Here is a 19,526-nt window from a genome sequence, read left to right on the forward strand (position 1 = left end):
GCTGAAAACTTAAGTTTTAAGCAACTCAGCTAGAGAGATGTTTTATTTAACTACTTTGCCCTTAGCAGGTAAGAGAGGCTTAAGCTTGATTGCTTACATTACCGGAGGAGGAATGTGTTGGTTTCCTCGTTCATAAAAAGCTAGATTGAAATCTAGTAGTATATTTTCCTGAAGACATTTCTGCCCTGTCCGGTTTCAACAGTTCTGCCAAATGGTACTCTCCAAGGAAGCTGGGGGTTGTAATTCTTTTGCATACATGGGTAAGAATATCCATAGAGAATATCCATAGAGAAGAATATCCTAGAGAAGTCTCTAGACTACAGTGCACATGCCAGTGGATGGGTCACGTAGCCTGAACATGTCTGGAATATTCTGCGTCAGCAGTTATTTCTTGATAAAACACATGCAATTGAAAGCTGTGTTCTCCTCCATGCCCTGTTTCTGGTTGTGAGAGGGGTTTGAGGCTGTGTCTGTATTTAATTCATGAAGAATTGCAGACACACTTTAGGAAACAGAATCCTTAGGCTGGCTGGCTGGCTCCCAGAGTTCTCATATCTTGGCTGCTCTTGACCTTGCTGTGCTTTTGTGCCTTTCAGCTGCTCTGGGTTCTCTTGCTAGCCACAATCATCGGCCTCCTCTTGCAGCGTCTGGCAGCGAGGCTGGGCGTGGTAACCGGACTTCACCTGGCAGAAGTATGCAACCGGCAGTATCCCAAGGTGAGTGAATTGAGCCATTCATTTGGAAATTTATCTTGTTCTTTTGTTGCGAGCAGAGGAATGCACCTTGTTGTAGGATCAGATCTCCCCGTGTGTTAAAAGCAGCTAGACAGGATTGGAATATGGGTGATAACTGGTAACGGGGGGTTGAGCAGAGGCAGGATTGAACAGGCCTGGAAGAGGGGGGCCAGGAATTGTGGAAAGTCCCAAGAGGCGCCTGAAGATGCCAGGCTGTTCTCAAAGTCGTAGGTCTGTAGCCAAAGAGAATAAGGGAACTTGATGCATACAAGGGACAGAAGCAGATCCAGAAAGGCAAAAAGAAGCAGATGGGAGAAAGGCAGATGCGTTGTGCCAAAGAGCAACATGCAGTGGAGTTAACGAGACCTAGAAGTGAAGTTGGAAAGACTACGCCAGCCTCCAGATCCTCTGGCTTTTGCACTATTTCTGCATATAAAGAAAGCACCGGCTGCGCTGTGGATGTCGCCCCCTTACCATAAATAGGCAAAACTGCATCTCTGCCAGCCCTTTAAATCAGGGGTTCCCTGTCAGGGGAAACTGCAATGGGTGAATCTGAGTGCACCCCTCTTTTAAGATCATCACCACCTCCATTACCTGGAGGAGAATTTGCTGCTTGCCCCGACTTTCCCATACAGCTCTTACCTTGAACCCAGGGCTTACTTTCCTTTTTTTCTTAAGTGAGTATTTGAATGTCTTCTGAATGTGTGCAGAGAGCACTTCTCTCAGCACAGAGTAAATTGCATGCATTTTGAATTGCGGGGCTGGCGTTGTGGCTTCTAGGCAGGCTTGCATCTTAGCCTCTTCCTTCCTCCTCGTTTTCTACTACGCTCGTGCAATATTTGCTTTGTGTTGCCTCTCCATAATCACTTTAATTGCTGGTCTTTGAAGAAGCCAGTCTGCTTAAAAGCTTGGATTTAAACAAGCACACCGGAGTATTTTGTTGGCTGTGGCATTTTTTTGAGGCTTGTTTCGGCAAGACACAGTTGCCTAGGGATGTGGATCTCAGCTGCAAAACACCAGGATTAGCAAACCCTCCTTGTCTGCCCCCATCTTATTTCTGGGTGGTCATGTGTGTGTTTATAGCTAACCCGGGACTCAGTTTCCTCTTGGGGTATTCAGAACTAGACACATCTATTTGCTTCCTCTCCCCCGGGGGTTGCATTAAAACATCCTCAGTAAATAGGAAGTTGGGTTTGAGTTGAGTCCCAGGCCAAGCCGGGCAATTCCAAGTAACTATTTTCCCTGAACTGAAGGAGCAGAAAGCTGCATTCTGAGATCTCCTGGGACTGAGGTGGTGTGGAAACTGCTCCAGCACAGCTTCTTCAAAACAGCCTCCAAAAACCATGTGGGAGGGGCCAGTTTCTGGGAGGGCCGATACTGTCAAAGAAAGAGCTGCAAATGTAGGCTTGTCCTGCCGGCTGTTCTTCTGCTGTTCTTCCTCTTGGTAGCATCAGGCAGGAAGCTAATGCAAGGAGGGACAATTTTGCAAACTACCGTATTTTTTGCTCTATAAGACTCACTTTTCCCCTCCTAAGAAGTAAGGGGAAATGTGTGTGCGTCTTATGGAGCGAATGCAGGCCGCGCAGCTATCCCAGAAGCCAGAACAGCAAGAGGGATTGCTGCTTTCGCTGCGCAGCTGTTCTGGCTTCTGAGATTCAGAATATTTTTTTTTCTTGTTTTTCTCCTCCAAAAACTAGGTGCATCTTATGGTCTAGTGCGTTTTATAGAGCGAAAAATACGGTAAAATGCTGAACAGTTTCCTTTCACTGTTGTTCGTGGCTATAATGGGCAGTGCCTTCCGAAAGTTCATTGTGGCTCTCTGCAGAAGGATTTGATTTTTTTTTTTACTTAAAAGCACGTATCTTCACACTGAGCTTCCCTTGTAGCTGAAAGTTGGCTACACAAATCTCGTTGGTGTCTGTTGCCTCAGGACTTGCCAAATTCCAGTCAGTGTAATCCACGTAGGTGGTTGCCGGTCAGCAGATGCAGAATCCTTCCCTCATCAGAAGTGTTTGATTTCTAAAAACAGACCGCAGAGGCTGTTATTTTTATTGCTCAGTGTCTGTGGTAACTGGGGATCTTCCGCTCCGTTTTAATCTGCTTCTGTCGCTGTGTCTGGTTTGATCCACAGGAATTAGACCCTAATATAGTGGGATCCCTCTCGCCCATTGGCTCAATTAGGTCCACCAGGCCTTACAATTTAGGCCGCAAGGCTGTTTTTTGGCTCATCAGTTTCCACTCACCTGATGCCATGGCAAACGAGTGTGTCTTCCGTCTAGGGCAGAACAAGACCAGTTTCCCCACCCACCTTGTGGCTAGAATAACTTTCTGCCTGTGATTATGCTCCTCCCTTCCCCAAAGGGATCATGTCGAAGTGCACTGAGCTCAGCAGCCATTTCTAATCAATTACTTTTTAATCATTCTGAGTTTCGATTGAGCTGCATCCATTGTTTACTTCTTCTTTTAAAACTCCATGCTGTTGTGTTTCCACACAATTATATTGATGGAGGTGTTGTTTGCTCATTTTTCCGTGAGGCTTTATTGCCGTGAACCGCTTTGAGCTCAATATTGTTTTAGGGAAGTGGCGTACAACTATTAAATCTAATACCTGATGCCACACACATGACAGGTAGGTCTGTGACTGCAAAAGGACAGTTAGGAGCCTTGGTGCTCCTGTTGCTTAAACAGTCTTAACACTTGATAATATTAGGGCCTAATATTAGCTGTCAAATATAGATAACATTAGGGACGCGGGTAGCGCTGTGGTCTAAACCACAGAGTCTAGGGCTTTCCGATCAGAAGGCCAGTGGTTTGAATCCCTGCGACGGGGTGAGCTCCCCTTGCTCAGTCCCTGCTCCTGCCAACCTAGCAGTTCAAAAGCACGTCAAAGTGCAAGTAGATAAATAGGTACCACTCCGGCGGGAAGGTAAACGGCGTTTCCGTGTGCTGCTCTGGTTCGCCAGAAGCGGCTTAGTCATGCTGGCCACATGACCCGGAAGCTGTCTGTGGACAAACGCTGGCTCCTTGGCCTATAGATTGAGATGAGCGCCGCAACCCCAGAGTCGTCCGCGACTGGACTTAACGGTCAGGGGGTACCTTTACCTTTTTATAGATAACATTATTAGCAAGCATTCAAGCTTACCTGCTTATTGTGAATAAATACGTATGCTGCCTCTGCTGGGTTTTTTGACCATCAGGTTTTGCTAGGTAGAAATGAAACGGAGGCCCAGGAAGGGTTCCTTTTCCTTCTCTCCACCCTATCAAGTAAAAAGGTAAAGGGACCCCTGACCATTAGGTCCAGTCATGGCCGACTCTGGGGTTGCGACGCTCACCTCGCTTTATTGGCCGAGGGAGCCAGCGTATATGGTCATGTGGTCAGCATGACTAAGCCGCTTCTGGTGAATCAGAGCAGCGCACAGAAATGGCATTTACCTTCCTGCCGGAGCGGTACCTATTTATCTACTTGCACTTTGACGTGCTTTCGAACAGCTAGGTTGGCAGGAGCAGGGACCAAGCAACGGGAGCTCACCCCGTCGCGGGGATTTGAACCGCCGACCTTCTGATCAGCAAGTCTCAGGCTCTGGTTTAACCCACAGCGCCACCTGTGTCCAACCCTATCAAGTAGAAGTGGGCAAATCTTTCTGGTGTGCACCTCAGTTGCTCAAGAAAGATTTGAAAAAAGAAAAGTTGTTTATTTATTTATTTAGCAACACCTTTCAGCCATCAACCCAATCAGATGGGCGGGGTACAAATAATAAAATTATTATCATCATCATCATCATGGAATTCAAGGTGGGATCCTTGTGGTTCCCAGTCAGTCTTCCATCCATACAGACCCAGAGCTGCTTACTTTCTTTCAGCAAGGTGGCGGATGCTCTAGGACAGAGCCCTGGGACACATGAGATTGATGGGCAAAAAGTAGTATATTTGAAGAGAAAAGGGGTTAAGATTTGGTGGGGAAGAAAGTCACTAATTGCTTGTGGAAATATGGTTGTTTGTGTACCATTAAGATATCTCATAGTAGGAATGTTATTCATATTAACAAACTAACAATGGAATTTGTGTTTGTTTTTTTTACAAAATTATGGGTGTGTATCCTTGTTTTCCCCATTTGCTTCTTTCACATTTTGTGTGTGTATAAAACAACATTCTTGATTGCACCTTAGGTCCCTCGGATTATCTTGTGGTTGATGGTGGAGCTGGCCATTGTTGGCTCAGATATGCAAGAAGTCATCGGCTCCGCAATCGCCATTCACCTCCTGTCTGTTGGGATGTAAGTTGCCTTTTGGTCCTCTGCTTCTGGAGTGGTGTCACCAGTTCGCATTCTGAACGAGGGAAAACATGTTTTGCTTTCTTGCAGTGCCCTGTGTGTAAAGTGGAACGTCTGAAGCCTGGTCTATATATGGAAAAATAATAAATGTGGCACAGCCCTCCTAGAATTGTCAAAATTTCAGAATGAAGTTGGGAAAGTCCAGATGCTTGAATGTACCTCCTTGTGAAAAAGAAACTCCCTTCATGTAGAAACCTGGTTGTTGGCACCCGTCTGTCTTGAGAGACAATGGAGTGCGCCTATAAGGGAGAAGTCAAACCACTGCATTAGCAGCACCCTCTCTGGGATGCAAGCTTGGGCAGTGTGTATGGAGGTCCTGGGCTGCACAGACAACAAGACCCCCCTCTCGGTCTCACTGATGTGGTCCAAAGGAAAGCCGAGCAATATGTTTGGCATCAGCTTGGCTGCAGGATTGCATCATTGAGAAACTCAGGCTGGAACCATTCATCCCAACTTTCTCATTTTCCATATTCAGCGATGGTTCAAATAGTTTGGGGGTGTGTCTTTACCTTGGATCCTGGAGAACCTTCAAGCATAGGATTCCACAAATGCATTATTGAACCAGCTTAGTCCTTGGCCGGCTGTGTCCACACAACGTTTCTAAACATTTGCAATTCAGCACACTGATTTCTGCAGGAGAGAGACTCTGGTAGTGCAAAGCCATTCCTCCCATATGCTGTCTCCTCTTTGCTGCCACCAGCTCTCCCATAATACACCCCCCCCCTTACTTAGAATAAACCAGGGGTAGGGAATCTTTAGGGACGCGGGTGGTGCTGTGGGTTAAACCACAGAGCCTAGGAGTTGCTGATCAGAAGGTCGGCGGTTCGAATCCCTGCGATGGGGTGAGCTCTCGTTGCTCGGTCCCTGCTCCTGCCCACCTAGCAGTTCAAAAGCACGTCAAAGTGCAAGTAGATGATTAGGAACCGCTCTGGCGGGAAGGTAAATGGCGTTTCCGTGTGCTGCTCTGGTTCACCAGAAGCGGCTTAGTCATGCTGGCCACATGACCCGGAAGCTGGACGCCAGCTCCCTTGGCCAATAAAGCGAGGTGAGCGCCGCAACCCCAGAGTCGGCCACGACTGGACCTAATGGTCAGGGGTCCCTTTACCTTTACCTTAGGGAATCTTTGGCCCTCCAGATGTTGCTGGACTACAGCTCCCATCATCCCTAACCACTAGCCAACTTGGCTGGGACTGATGGGAATGGGGATCCAACCAGTTCTCGATACCCCCCCCCCCGGTTCCCCACCCCTGCTGCAAACCCTCACCCTCCCGCTTCACCACTGCCTTGCCCTCCCAATTTTATTTTAGACATTGAGAAAGTAAATACACTGCAGATATGGGCAGTTAGAAATGAGATCCACTAAAGGTTTTTTGGCAGAGCTTTTGAAAAATAAACAAGCCTTTATTTGCCAACAGTAACGGAGCAAAGTTGTACTCTGGCCAGCTGAGTGAGGCATCAGAATTGCTCAGGAATTCCCCAGGCAAAGGAATTCAGTACCCCGGACTGGGAATTCCATCACCAACAGAACCGTTGTCTGCTGGGAAGCCTAGCACCGCACAGTCCCACATAGGGGGTATTTTGACACAATACCGTCTGTTGCGAGAACATGTTTATAATCTATTGCACGTTTTATGTTAATGATTTCTAGTCTTTATGTGACAAAACGCCACTGGCAAACTGAAAAATAAATCTCAAACATTTCCCCTGTAGGAATGTTCAAACTTCTTGACGTGATATTTTTTACCTTTTTTTCTGAGCCCTTTTCTTTGCTGCTTGCCACCTCTCAAAAAGAAAAAAGTCACAACTGTATTGTCAGGGAACTGCCATCGGAGCCAGAGGCGGAGAGAAGGCTCCAGAGGGATGCTGGAGAGGGTCCCAGTAGGGAGAGAGGCAGCCCATCTGCTGGGGAAGGAAATCAGCGTAACACCAGTGGAGAAGGGGGGCAGATGGGGGAATTGGCGAGGGGGCTCCATGACTCCTCACCGGAGACCAGCGGGGAGAGCACGGGTCCTCCGCTGCCCACACCCTCCCTGCGCAGAAGACTTCCGCGCAGGGAGAGTAGGCGGAGACTAGGCGTCAAAGAACTTCTTTGCTGGAAGAAGTTCAAGAAACGCCCACTGACGGATTCTGCCAGCGATTAAGACAGCCACGGGTGAGAGGCTGTCCAGACAGAAAGGGTTCACCCAGGTAACCTAGCCAGGAGTGGCGACAACTTACGCATGAGCAACCCCTAGAACCATTACATGTATACTGTGTTCAAAATGTTTTACGGTTCTGGAAGCCTTCCATCCTGAAAGGCAGGATGCAGTGGCTATAAATTAAATGGAACTGCGTTCCCCTTATTTTATACGATGGAATCTGAAGAAAGCACCAGAGCTCAATGGGTAGAGCAAAGACTTTCCATACTAACAGTTGCAGGTTCAATCCCTGGGACTGGGAATGTCCCCTGCCTGAAACCCTGAGCAGCTTCTGCCAGTCAGTGTGGAAAGTGGACTCTGTATAAGGCAGGGCTACCACAGCATTCTGATAGTTGCCGTATTTATTCCAGTTCCTTTCTGAATACTTCTTAACACTGAATTTTCGTGTCATTGTTAAGAATTGCTAGGCAATATTTAATTGCTTTTTAAAAAACAATGGCTACTACTGTGGAGGGAAGATACGACCCTTGTTCGAAAGGCATGGCACTGTCATCCTGGTCTTTTCCGTCCTGAAAGGGCAGCTGGTTTTCTAAAATGCCCGCAGAGTTCAGAGCATAGCTGGGCATAGCCAGTTGTAGCAACCAGGCTGCTGCTAAGTTGCCCTTTTTTTTTCATCACTGGGAAAACGCAGCGTTTCACCCCATAAACTTTCAACAAACATGCTTAGCGTTCCTTGTGACTTTCCCTTATCTGATTCCCTCCCCTTCCGCGGTTGAATGAGGATTTCCAGGTTCTTTGCCTCTCAATAGGCAAGTATTTGGTCCACCTTTCCCAACATTTTTAAACAGACTGTGAACCTAAAGGGAAACTGGACCCACTTGGTTTTCAGCCGATGAACTTAGAACACCCTGAAACCTCCTCCGCCTGTTTTGTCTTCCTGCAGAATCCCTTTGTGGGGCGGAGTTCTCATCACAATTGCTGACACCTTCATGTTTCTCTTCCTGGACAAATACGGTAAGCTCCTTTCTTATATAAGCACTCCTCCTCCTCCTGTCCTTAGTAATCTGACGAGTGGAGCAAGAGCACTTTCGCAATCAACTCCGAGTAGGCCCTGCTATTCATTGGGGCACGCTTGCGAAATCCTGGAAAAGGGCTTTTGCCTGCGACTCCTTGCAAACACAGACTCTACATTGGTGGCCCTGCTGGGAATGCGGATTAGAGCTCATAGTGCTCTCCAGATTGTAGGTGAAGTCTCGCAATCCACTTTGTAAAAGCTGTGGATTCCAGCGGCATGATGTCTTGCATGGGAAACGGCTACTGATTCAAAATGATTAATTACCTCTCATGTGGCTTTCCTTGTTCCTATAGTAATCAACTTCCTGGTTTGGTATTGCCATTCGCTCTTCCCTGCCTCACCTTCCCCCAAAGAACCAGCCTTTGTACATGGCCTCTAATGCTCTATGGGCTTGTGGGCTTAGGAGCCAGTGTGGTGTAGTGGTTAAGAGCGGTAGACTCGTAGTCTGGGGAACCGGGTTCGCATCTCCGCTCCTCCACATGCAGCTGCTGGGTGACCTTGGGCCAGTCACACTTCTCTGAAGCCTCTCAGCCCCACTCACCTCACAGAGTGTTTGTTGTGGGGGAGGAAGGGAAAGGAGAATGTTACCTGCTTTGAGACTCCTTCGGGTAGTGATAAATCCAAACTCCTCTTCTTCTTCTTGTGTACGCTTTTCATGGAAAGAAAGCCCATTGAGCTTGGTAGACTTTCCTTTCAAGTAAATGTCATGGGATTGGGCTGGAAAGCGTTTCCATTTTGTGATGCAGGTGTTCACCTGTCACTCAGTATTATGGAATCCTTCCTGTCTGAGAGAGAAGCTGCAATGCTTTTGCTGAGTGCTCTTCCCACACCAACCCAAGTCTCTCTCTGTTGTGTTGTGGAAAATGTTCTGTACTTGGCTTATGAAAATTGCTGGTCTCTTCATTGCTGGAGACGCTGCAATTCAGCCTTTCCTACCTGCCCTGCCCCCACCTATTCAATTGCCTGTTTTCCTTTTTCTTTTTTCAAACTTGTTAAATTGTGAAAGACTTAAGGGGAGCGTTTGCCCATGCTAGAATTGGAATTTGTTTCCATTGCACCTCTGAAGCACAGGGGGCACATATGCGTCTTTATAAATGAAACACCAGCATGGTTCTCCTCTTCTTCCCCCAGTGCCAGACCACTCGATGGACTCTTTTGCTTCTTTAAAATTATTTGAAGACTGTCCACCCCACTCTCTCCTGAATTAGAGTACCTGTCCATGTGTGGGCATGCTTCAATTGCGAACCGCTCTGTCCCTATAGTACGGCTGATCTTCTGTTCTAGCAAAAGAATATAGTTGTGCTGGAACAAGACTGAAAATATATTTTGACTGCTGATCTAGTTGCATCCTAACAGTTGTATTCAATGCACCGCTTAGGTTGCTTGTTCCATCAGTGCAAGGAATTCTCCTTGCACAATGGAAGGGCCTCACACTGTGCTGGACATTCAAGGCATGCATGTCATTTTGTTGAATGCCGCCCCAGGAGAGCAACTTGTGCGGTGTGTAAATGCGCATGGTGCTGCTTGACCTGATGCCCACTGTGACGAGGTGAGGCACTGAGGAAATGCTTTCACTATTCTGGACTGTATGAAAGGACTTTTGGCTCCCAAAGTATCTTTTAAAAGGTGCATGTGTGTCTTTTTCAGGCTTGAGGAAACTGGAAGCTTTTTTCGGGTTCCTGATTACTATTATGGCCCTTACATTTGGATATGAGGTAACATTCCTTTTTAATATGTGGGGTTTTGCATTAGAGATTAAAAAGCGACTTTTCCCATTTAGGATGTAACAAAACATGTTGAACTAGATGATTCTATGTAACATCTTCTAGTGGCTTCATGTAAGTGTTGGTACATAGTTTGGCTGACCAGAGAAGTGGTCTTCATATTGTTTGGGATGAACTTGTGATTTCCAACAGGGGTGAAATTTGCAGCTTTGTGGTGGTGATGCATTCACACCTTCCTTCATATTTATTTTTATTTTATCATGCTTATATCCCCCCTTCCTCTCAATGGAAGCACAGGGTGGCTAACAATATAAAATATTAGCAATAAAATGTTGTTAGAACCTCTCATCAGAGCCAGATATGAAAACATAACAGCAGCTGTGCAGTCAGCAAAATCTGCTACACCCCAAGGGTACAGATGGATAGATCAAATGCGACCGTAGCTCTGTATCAACATGGCCATTTAAAAGTGGGCTGAAAAGAGAGATTTGCTGCCTTGGTCTTCCCCAACCCAGTGCCCTCCAGGTGTTTTGGACTACAACTCCCATCAGCCACAGCAAGCGTGGCCGTTGGTCAGGGTTAGTGGGAGTTGTAGTTCAGTAAATGTCTGCGGAAGGCTGCACTGTATGAGGAGGGGCAAGTACCTCATGAGGGCATTGCTGCATTGGTCTAAAAGTAGACACCTGTGTCTTGCCCAAGGCCGCTTGCGATTCCAGCTGTGCTAATGGCCATCCTCTATGTCCCTGCAGTATTTTAGGGTGGGACCAGACCAGGGCCAGTTGCTGAAAGGGATGTTCATGCCATACTGTGAAGGCTGTGGCATCCCTCAGCTAGAGCAAGCTGTCGGGATCGTGGGTGCTGTCATCATGCCACACAACATGTACTTGCATTCGGCGCTGGTCAAGGTAAGCTTGGGACATTGTTGTTTTTTGCCGATTTTCACTTCAGTCTTTCCCCTCACAATAGGACGTTCCCGGGGACAGTCCCCGGATTTGCAAATCTGTTCCCGGAGAAATTCCGTCCCCAGATTTGCAAATCTTTCCCCGGGAAACGTGGCAGCGGCAGCCTCAGCAGCCCAGAGCTAGCCTGGTAGCACAGTTGGCTCTGGCTGGCTTCAGGAGCTGCTCGGTGCTGCCGCCACTGCTGAAGGGGAACCAGGGATGTCCAGTGGTGCAGATCTCCTTCCCCCTTACCCCTTTGTTTTGACAGATCAGGGGAGGTTCAGGAGTCATGGGCAGGCGGGTGGGCACTGCCCAGGAGGGGCTCAAGACACATGGTTTCTCTGCCAGGCAAGGTGCAAAGCCCTTATTTTGCACCCTGTGAAACATAAATGTGCAGAGTTTTTTTAAAAAACTGGGCAACAGCCGCCTGTCTGTGACTCCCGAGCCTCCCCCGATCAGTCAAAACAAAGGAGGAAGGGGGCAGGAGATCGGGGGAGGCTCAGGAGTCATGGGCAGGTGGCGCACAGTTGCCCAGTTTTTCAAAAACTCTGTGCATTTAAGTTTCACAGGGTGCGCAAGAAGGGCTTTGCACCTTTATACAATATGCACGTGTGCTTGGGCCCAGGGTCTTTTGCCTCAACATCCCCACTACTGACTCCCTGCTGCTACTCAGCTTCAAAAAAAAAAAAAGAGTGTGCCTGGATTCATTGAAAAAAAATCAAATAACCATACACTCACAAATGCCACACAACGAAGTCACACTTGTGAACCTTCGCACACTTGGCTTCTGAAGCGGCCTCCTGTTCTGTGACACAGTGGCACCACTGTTGCTTCCGTCTCGCACGACTGTGTACACACACTGGGAAATCAATCCTGTGGTGTAATTAAAATGGCTGCCTTTGCTATACTGCTCGCTGTGCTAAAATACCGTATTTTTTGCCCTATAGGATGCACTTTTTCCCCTGCAAAAATGAAGGGGAAATGTGTGTGCGTCCTATGGAGCGAATGCAGGCTTTCGCTGAAGCCTGGAGAGCGAGGGGGGTCGGTGCGCACCGACCCCTCTCGCTCTCCAGGCTTCAGGAAGCTATCCACTAGCCATGGGAGACACAGCTCTCCCACAGCTAGTGGAGACCTTGCCTGCACCCAGAATCTTGGGGCGCACTGAGCTCAGCACGCCCCAAGCTTCGGGCTTCGCGCAGCCCTCCACTAGCCGTGAGAGAGCTGCGCGAAGTTCCCTAGCTTCCCTAGCTCCCACGGCTTGCAGATAGCAGCCTGTTCTGGGGTCGGGGGAAGCTCGGGCTTCCCCAGCCCCGCACCTGGGGGGGAAATAAATTCCCCCCCCCAAAAAAAACTAGGTGCGTCCTATGGGCCGGTGCATCCTATGGGGCGAAAAATACGGTAATAATGCTGGGGGAGCAGAGAAGAGGCCAAAGATACTCCCACCACCCAGCAGTCAAATTGGGCCTACCATTGATGTCTTCAAATCAGCCTTCCATGAAAGGCATTTATCCATGCACCACAACAACCATGCAGGCTGATAGGAAGAAGCCACAGTGTCTCTCATGGCACAGGCCCCCCTAACTCAGCGACCAAGAAGACAGTAGTTGCAGCTTGTTACCGTAACCCTAGTTAGAGGGACGTGGGTGACGCTGTGGTCTAAACCACCAAGCCTCTTGGGCTTGCCGATCAGAAGATTGGTGGTTCAAATCCCCGCAACGGGATGAGCTCCCGTTGCTCGGTCCCAGCTCCTGCCAACCTAGCAGTTCAAAAGCACACCAGTGCAAGTAGATAAATAGGTACCGCTCCGGCAGGAAGGTAAATGGCGTTTCCGTGTGCTCTGGCTTCTGTCATCGTGTCCTCTTGCGCCAGAAGCGGTTTAGTCATGCTGGCCACATGACCTGGAAAGCTGTCTGTGGACAAACACCGGTTCCCTTGGCCTGAAAGCGAGATGAGCGCCGCAACCCCATAGTCACCTTTGACTGGACTTAACCGTCCAGGGGTCCTTTACCTTTTACCTTTACCTTAACCCTAGTCTTGGTTGCCTGTTATGTTGGCAGGATACCACAGGGATTGTTGTAGCCTGTGATAGGTTTTCAAAATCTAGTCACTCTTTTGAGAAGAGTGAACAGAGTTAACAGCCGTCTTTGGGATATTTTACAACTTTATAACCTTTATGGTTTTCAGCGGTGTGTGTTTTCCCTTTAAATTCACGTTCCTGTATAAAATGTGTTGTGGTTCCCATCTTGAATTAAAAAAGGACCACATCAGTAGTCCAGCATCCTTGTTCTCATGGTGGCCAAGCGGATGCATATGGGCTGCATTAAGAAGAGCTTTCTTTTTCCCCTGTTCCGAATCATCCAGGATTCAGCTTTTTTGACGAACCCAGGTTCTAGTATTACTGTATTTTTCGCTCCATAAGGCGCACCTAGTTTTTAGAGGGGGAAATCAAGAAAAAAAATATTATTCGCGCCCCCCCAGCCCCAAAAAGCAAAGAAGCCAAGACAGTGAGTGGGATCCATCCCACTCGCTTTCTTGGCTTCCTCTTTAGCCCTGCACAGCCTCTCCAGCCGGGAGAGGCTGCGCGTGGCTGTGGCAATTCCCCCACCTCCCGCAAAAGCCCACAGGAGCCGTGCACCCTTTAAGGAGCGCGCGGCTCCTGCGGGCTTTTCTACGAGGAGGTAGAAGGGACTGACTGGCCGCGCCAGTCCCTTCTCCCTCCTGGGGAAAAGCCCGCAAGAGCCGTGCGGAGCTTGTGTGCTCTTGGGGGCTTTTCCTGCCTGCCTCCCCCCTGCATTCGCTCCATAAGACGCACACACGTTTCCCCTTACTTTTTAGGAGGGAAAAAATGCATCTTATGGAGCAAAAAATACAGTATGTTGGGTAGGCCAAGGTGGAAATTCCCATACATGAACTTTCTGTTCCGAAAGGCTGGTGTCGTCACAGGTGCATTATCTTACAGCATGTATCTGTGAGACCCTAGTACACAGCCTAGCCCACCTAACTATTGACCTTCAAAAGATGGGCGAATATTCAGGATTCGCAGAGGATGCCACCTGTTGGCTTGGACACGGCCTTGAATAAACCTCTTCTTGCAGGCTGTGCTAACCTGTTCTCTTTCTGTCCAGTCTCGACAGGTGAATCGGGCCAACAAGAAGGAGGTCAGTGAGGCCAACAAATATTTCTTCATAGAATCCTGCATTGCCCTCTTCATCTCCTTCATCATAAACGTCTTTGTCGTTTCGGTCTTTGCCCAAGCCTTCTTTGGAAAAACAAACAAAGACTTGGTGAGTCCCTATTCTCTTATTTGTATTCTGGTACACTTCTATAATTTTAAGGCATTCCCAGAAGGGAACAGGATGAACATGCCAGTAACTTGGCGTGATCCAAACCAAACCAATATTTGAAGCATTTATGTCGCACTCGTCTGTCAAAAAGCGTCCTTTGAGTGGCTTGTGAAGATCAGTAATAAGGCAGGCCCCGCCCACACATTTGCAGCCCGAAAGAGCAAATGCGATTGGAGGGGAAAGAAGGCGGGAAGCCAAGCCCAGGCACTGATTCTTGATTACAAAATACCTGTAAGACCTTTTGGAAACAGTTCAAGGAAAAGGGGAGTTGCTTGGATCTCAAAAGAATCAATAGAGTGACTGTACATATGGGACCAGCACAGGTGACCGAGCCTGGCAAATATTTAATATTCCTACCTTCATGGCTGTGATTCGTGGGTTGGCCACTTTAATTCGATTCTGATTTTATTCTGCTTTTGAGCTGTGTTTTAATCAATTGTTTGATTTTGTGTTTTTAATGTATTATATATTTGGTGTTAGCCGCCCTGAGCCCAGCCTTGGCCAGGGAGGGCAGGGTATAAATAAATTATTGTTGTTGTTGTTGTTGTTGTTGTTGGTTGTTGTTGTTGTTGTTGTTGTTGTTGTTAATTTTATTACATCCCATTTCTCCTGCTGCATCCTGATGGAATCTCCCAGCTCTCATATCCTATCATATCATATCATATCCCAGCAATATGTTCCTTTCCTCATACTTGGATCAACCTTGTGAAAACGTAGTTTTTGAAACATGTCAAAATATGTCTTTGCAGCAAGAAATGTGTGCAAATAAAACCTTTGCTCCACCTTCGTTGTTTCAATCAAATGGGACCCTGGATGTCGATATCTATAAAGGGGTGAGTAGGTCTTTGAACGGCCATATGCATTTTTTTTGAGGCAGCAAAGGAAGATTGGACTTGGCTCAGAACCGTCTTTGATCGTTTCAGCCCTTTCTCCCTCAAACAAAGTCGACTGCATTTAAAATTCATGAACAACCTTTGTGTAGCCAAGGAAAGGTTGAATCTAATGTTATGCAAGCAGACTTGCACTGGTACATTGGGACTTTCCCTCCTCTTCCCCCTTGCCGCCCCAAGCACACATTTCAAATCTTCTAGAGAGACTCCCTAGAGCAGATTTTTGGGGGTGCGGGAGGTGCCATTGGAATAGCAGAACACAATAACATTTAGCTTGTACAGTGTCTACATTCTCTTTTATCTCCTTCTATTATCACTTTTAAAAAGAGCAGTGATAAACACAGCTGTATAAGAATGCTGCCTAAAAGTCCAAATTAAAAAGTTAAAGGACCCCTGACCGTTGGGTCCAGTCGCGGATGACTCTGGGGTTGCGGCGCTCATCTCGCTTTACTGGCCGAGGGAGCCGGTGTACAGCTTCCGGGTCATGTGGCCAGCATGACTAAACCGCTTCTGCCAAAACCAGAGCAGCGCACTTCCTGCCGGACTGGTACCTATTTATCTACTAACACTTTGACGTGCTTTTGAACTGCTAGGTTGGCAGGAGCTGGGACCGAGCAAAGGGAGCTCACCCGTTCGCGGGGATTTGAACCGCCGACCTTCTGATCTGCAAGCCCTAGGCTCAGTGGTTTAGACCACAGCGCCACCCGCATCAAATTAAAAACCATCATAGTCCAAATTAAAAACCATCATAACCTAACTCTGAAAAAGACTAATATGCAAAGTTGTAAAATGTTCTGTTTTGAGGACAGTGAACATATTTGCCTTAAAAAGGAAGGTTTAACAAGCTTCCAGAAGGAAGTTAAAGAGGAGCCATCAAAGATCTTGGGGAACTTGGTGGAGTACATGCTGACTTACCGCACTTCAAACTGGAGACAGTGCTTTATCGGGCATTAGGGCAACAATCCATATGTCGTCTGTAAACAAAAAACAAAAAACCACCCTGCAAAAATTTTGATTGCAATGTTTCAGCCGTTGTTTTTCCTCTGGATTTAGCAGGGAAGGACAAGAGGGGAGATTGAAATATTAGACAAGTTTGGGTCTCCCCTTCATTGCTCTAGTGCAGGGGTCAGCAAACTTTTTCAGCAGGGGGCCGGTCCGCTGTCCCTCAGACCTTGTGGGGGGCCGGACTATATTTTGGAGGGGGGGAATTGAACGAATTCCTATACCCCACAAATAACCCAGAGATGCATTTTAAATAAAAGGACATATTCTACTCCTGTGAAAACACACTGATTCCCGGAATGTCTGCGGGCCAGATTGAGAAGACGATTGGGCCGGATCTGGCCCCCAGGCCTTTGTTTGCTTGCCCATGGTCTAATGTTCTGCAAACAACCTCAGGGAGGTTTTTTTATTTCTGCTCCCATCCAGAGGAACAGTGCAAGCTCATTGCTCTTGGGAAAATGGAAAGTTGACAACGTAACTGTCGTTTGGCACCGGTGTATTTATGAAAATTAATGTATGTGTGCAGTAGCCCTGACCTTTAAGTTCATGTTCTGTTTGAGTAAATTGGCCAACCTCATCTAAATAGTGAATTTAATAAAATGGCCCCCTTGCACTAGATCGCTGCCTTGGCAGCTCTAAATTGTAAGTCTTTATTTGCCCTCCCCCCTCAGAATTTTACTTTTACAAATCATTGACAAGAATCCTTCTGTGTTCCAGGGTGTTGTTCTGGGTTGTTCTTTTGGCCCAGCTGCTCTCTACATCTGGGCTATCGGGATTCTCGCTGCAGGTCAGAGTTCGACCATGACGGGAACATACTCTGGACAATTTGTCATGGAGGTATTTCGTCTCTCTTTGGCCACGTTGGCTTATGTTTGTCAACCAGGAAACTTTTTCCTTACTTGAGTGAGGATGAGATGATGGAGATGTCGCAACCTGGTCTAAACAGTTCAGTTACTTGTGGGTGTTTTGCTTTCTGGTGTATGCAAGTTCTCACCTGCAAAAGAAAAACAGCGTGCAATAACTTAGGCTGCTGTGTAGCATCTTCAGAGCAGATCCTGGGACTAAGAAAACAAACAACAAAAGCATTCTTTTAATACCTTTAAAAAAAATCAGACTTTCCATGGTTTTCCATTTAAAGGTAAAGGTAAAGGGACCCCCCTTAGGTCCAGTCGTGGACGACTCTGGGGTTGCGGCGCTCATCTCGCTCTATAGGCCGAGGGAGCCAGCATACAGATTCCGGGTCATGTGGCCAGCATGACTAAGCCGCTTCTGGTAAACCAGAGCAGCGCATGGAAACGCCGTTTACCTTCCCTCCGGAGTGGTACCAATTAATCTACTTGCACTTTGATGTGCTTTCGAACTGCTAGGTAGGCAGGAGCAGGGACCAAACAACGGGAGCTCACCCCGTCATGGGGATTCAAACCGCCAACCTTCTGATGGGCAAGCCCTAGGCTCTGTGGTTTAACCCACAGCGCCACCCGCATCCCGCGGTTTTCCATTTATGATTATATAAATAAAAAGGATTATTTTTTTATTTAAAAAAATCACCATGATGTTTATGAAGATGAAAGATACACAAAGGTAAACGATGATCAAGTGAGAGAATACTGGAAGGTTGTGGGCGTATCTTTGTGAAGGTTCTGAGCATTAACCTGAAAACTAGCCCGTTAACCTGAGAATGTCTTCCTTGTACCCGTATCCCACCCTACAAACTGTTTTGTTGTTTGATGACATATGAGCTCCGCTGTCTATTCAGGTCATTTGCCTCCCCTTTGCTTGTTTCAGGGGTTCCTCAATCTGAAGTGGTCACGCTTTGCTCGAGTGGTTTTGACTCGCTCCATCGCCATCACGCCCACCCTCCTGGTTGCCATTTTCCAAGATGTGGAACGCCTGACTGGCATGAACGACTTCCTCAACGTTCTTATGAGCCTGCAGGTGAGAGTCCTGAAGAATAATTGTGTGGGGGGGGCCACATTTACCGGCCACAGCGAAATTTGCCCTCGGAAAGGTTTGGGAGGGAAGACGGAATCCAGGTTCGACGGACTGGTTTGCAAAAGCAGGGATTTGAAATAATAAAACCTAGCAGTCCAATGAAAGGAAACTCAGCACATACTGAGTTGGTTTAGCAGTCTAGGGCCCATTTGTTTTCTACGTGGAAAGTCAGACCTGTGCAATGCAGGTTATTTCGTATGCTAAAGGGGACAAGCCATCACCCTCCAGGGAAATATCATAGACTTGAGGGTGAGTTTTGTAAGGCCAGTTAAGAGGAAATCCAGAGCTGGAAGCCCAAGTTTAGGATACCTTCTTGAGCAATATGTTGGGTTGAAATAAACGACAGACGAATGACAAGTGTCATATGGGAGGCATCTCTCAAGCATGTCTCGGGGAGTCCCTTTTATTGAATATTACAGCATTGCCACATATGTGCTTGTTGCTGATTGGTTAACACAAATACAATGCAAAGGTTGCATATAAACATTAATCATCAATAGATTAAAGGTTGGGAAAGGGAACACAGAATTGGACAGGTATGAAAACCTCCTTATTAAACTATTACTAGTGATTGATATAACAAAACTTAAAAGAACATAACTATCGCATTCCGTAGATGTGGTCAACCATGCATTAAGAACAGGTCAGGGTACGATGTTTCATGAACTCAATGTGAACTAAACATTCTAGGGTGGGTGAGGAAGGAATGCTTCAGCTTAGAGTGGTTTGCCAGAGTCATGTGCAGAAGCAAAACTTCCCATCAACCTCCCTCTCCCCTTTTTTTCTTCCTTTCCAGCTTCCTTTTGCATTAATTCCAGTCCTCACATTCACCAGTTTGCGTCCTGTGATGAATGACTTCGCCAATGGCCTGTAAGTATGAAGGATTGCATGCGTAGCACATCCTTGAGGGACCTGAGAAGGGTAAAAACTGAGATGCATAATATTGCTTCTAAGCAGATATTTCTCAGTACAGTGGTACCTTGGTTTACGAACTTAATCTGTTCTGGAAGACCATTCTTAAACCAAAGCGTTCTTAAACCAAGGTGTGCTTTTCCATAGCAGCGGGGGACTCGATTTACAAATGGAACACACTCAACAGGAAGTGAAACGTTCTTATTCCAAGGCAAAGTTCACAAACCAAAACACCTCCTTCCGGGTTTGCAGCGTTCTTAATCCAAGCTGTTCAAAAACTAAGCTGTTCTTAAACCAAGGTGCCACTGTATCTGGGAACTATTGTCACTTGAGCAAGCCACTTTAAATCTCAGCACCTGGATGTAATTCCGTAGCAAGTTGAAGCTTCGCTTTATTACTATGAAGGGACACTCTTCGCATGAGCATAGGACTGTGTGCCTGTGC

The 19,526-nt window shown here is 47.1% G+C and overlaps 1 protein-coding gene across 5 annotated transcripts in view; it reads left to right on the plus strand.

Moving 5' to 3' along the window:
• The window catches only part of SLC11A2 (solute carrier family 11 member 2), a 65,625-nt gene that overhangs the window by 26,690 nt on the left and 19,409 nt on the right, over positions 1 to 19,526 (plus strand). For all 5 annotated transcript variants that reach the window (XM_081898704.1, XM_081898706.1, XM_081898705.1 and 2 more), the window contains 10 exons: positions 597 to 716; positions 4,901 to 5,007; positions 8,146 to 8,216; positions 9,925 to 9,992; positions 10,751 to 10,906; positions 14,068 to 14,226; positions 15,036 to 15,119; positions 16,896 to 17,015; positions 17,964 to 18,113; positions 18,967 to 19,040. In XM_081898704.1, the coding sequence (XP_081754830.1) occupies positions 597 to 716; positions 4,901 to 5,007; positions 8,146 to 8,216; positions 9,925 to 9,992; positions 10,751 to 10,906; positions 14,068 to 14,226; positions 15,036 to 15,119; positions 16,896 to 17,015; positions 17,964 to 18,113; positions 18,967 to 19,040 (1,109 nt within the window). The remainder of the gene's footprint in view (positions 1 to 596; positions 717 to 4,900; positions 5,008 to 8,145; positions 8,217 to 9,924; positions 9,993 to 10,750; positions 10,907 to 14,067; positions 14,227 to 15,035; positions 15,120 to 16,895; positions 17,016 to 17,963; positions 18,114 to 18,966; positions 19,041 to 19,526) is intronic.

This window comes from Podarcis melisellensis (genome assembly GCF_964234715.1).
Source record: "Podarcis melisellensis genome assembly, chromosome: 2".
NCBI classification, from domain to species: domain Eukaryota; kingdom Metazoa; phylum Chordata; class Lepidosauria; order Squamata; family Lacertidae; genus Podarcis; species Podarcis melisellensis.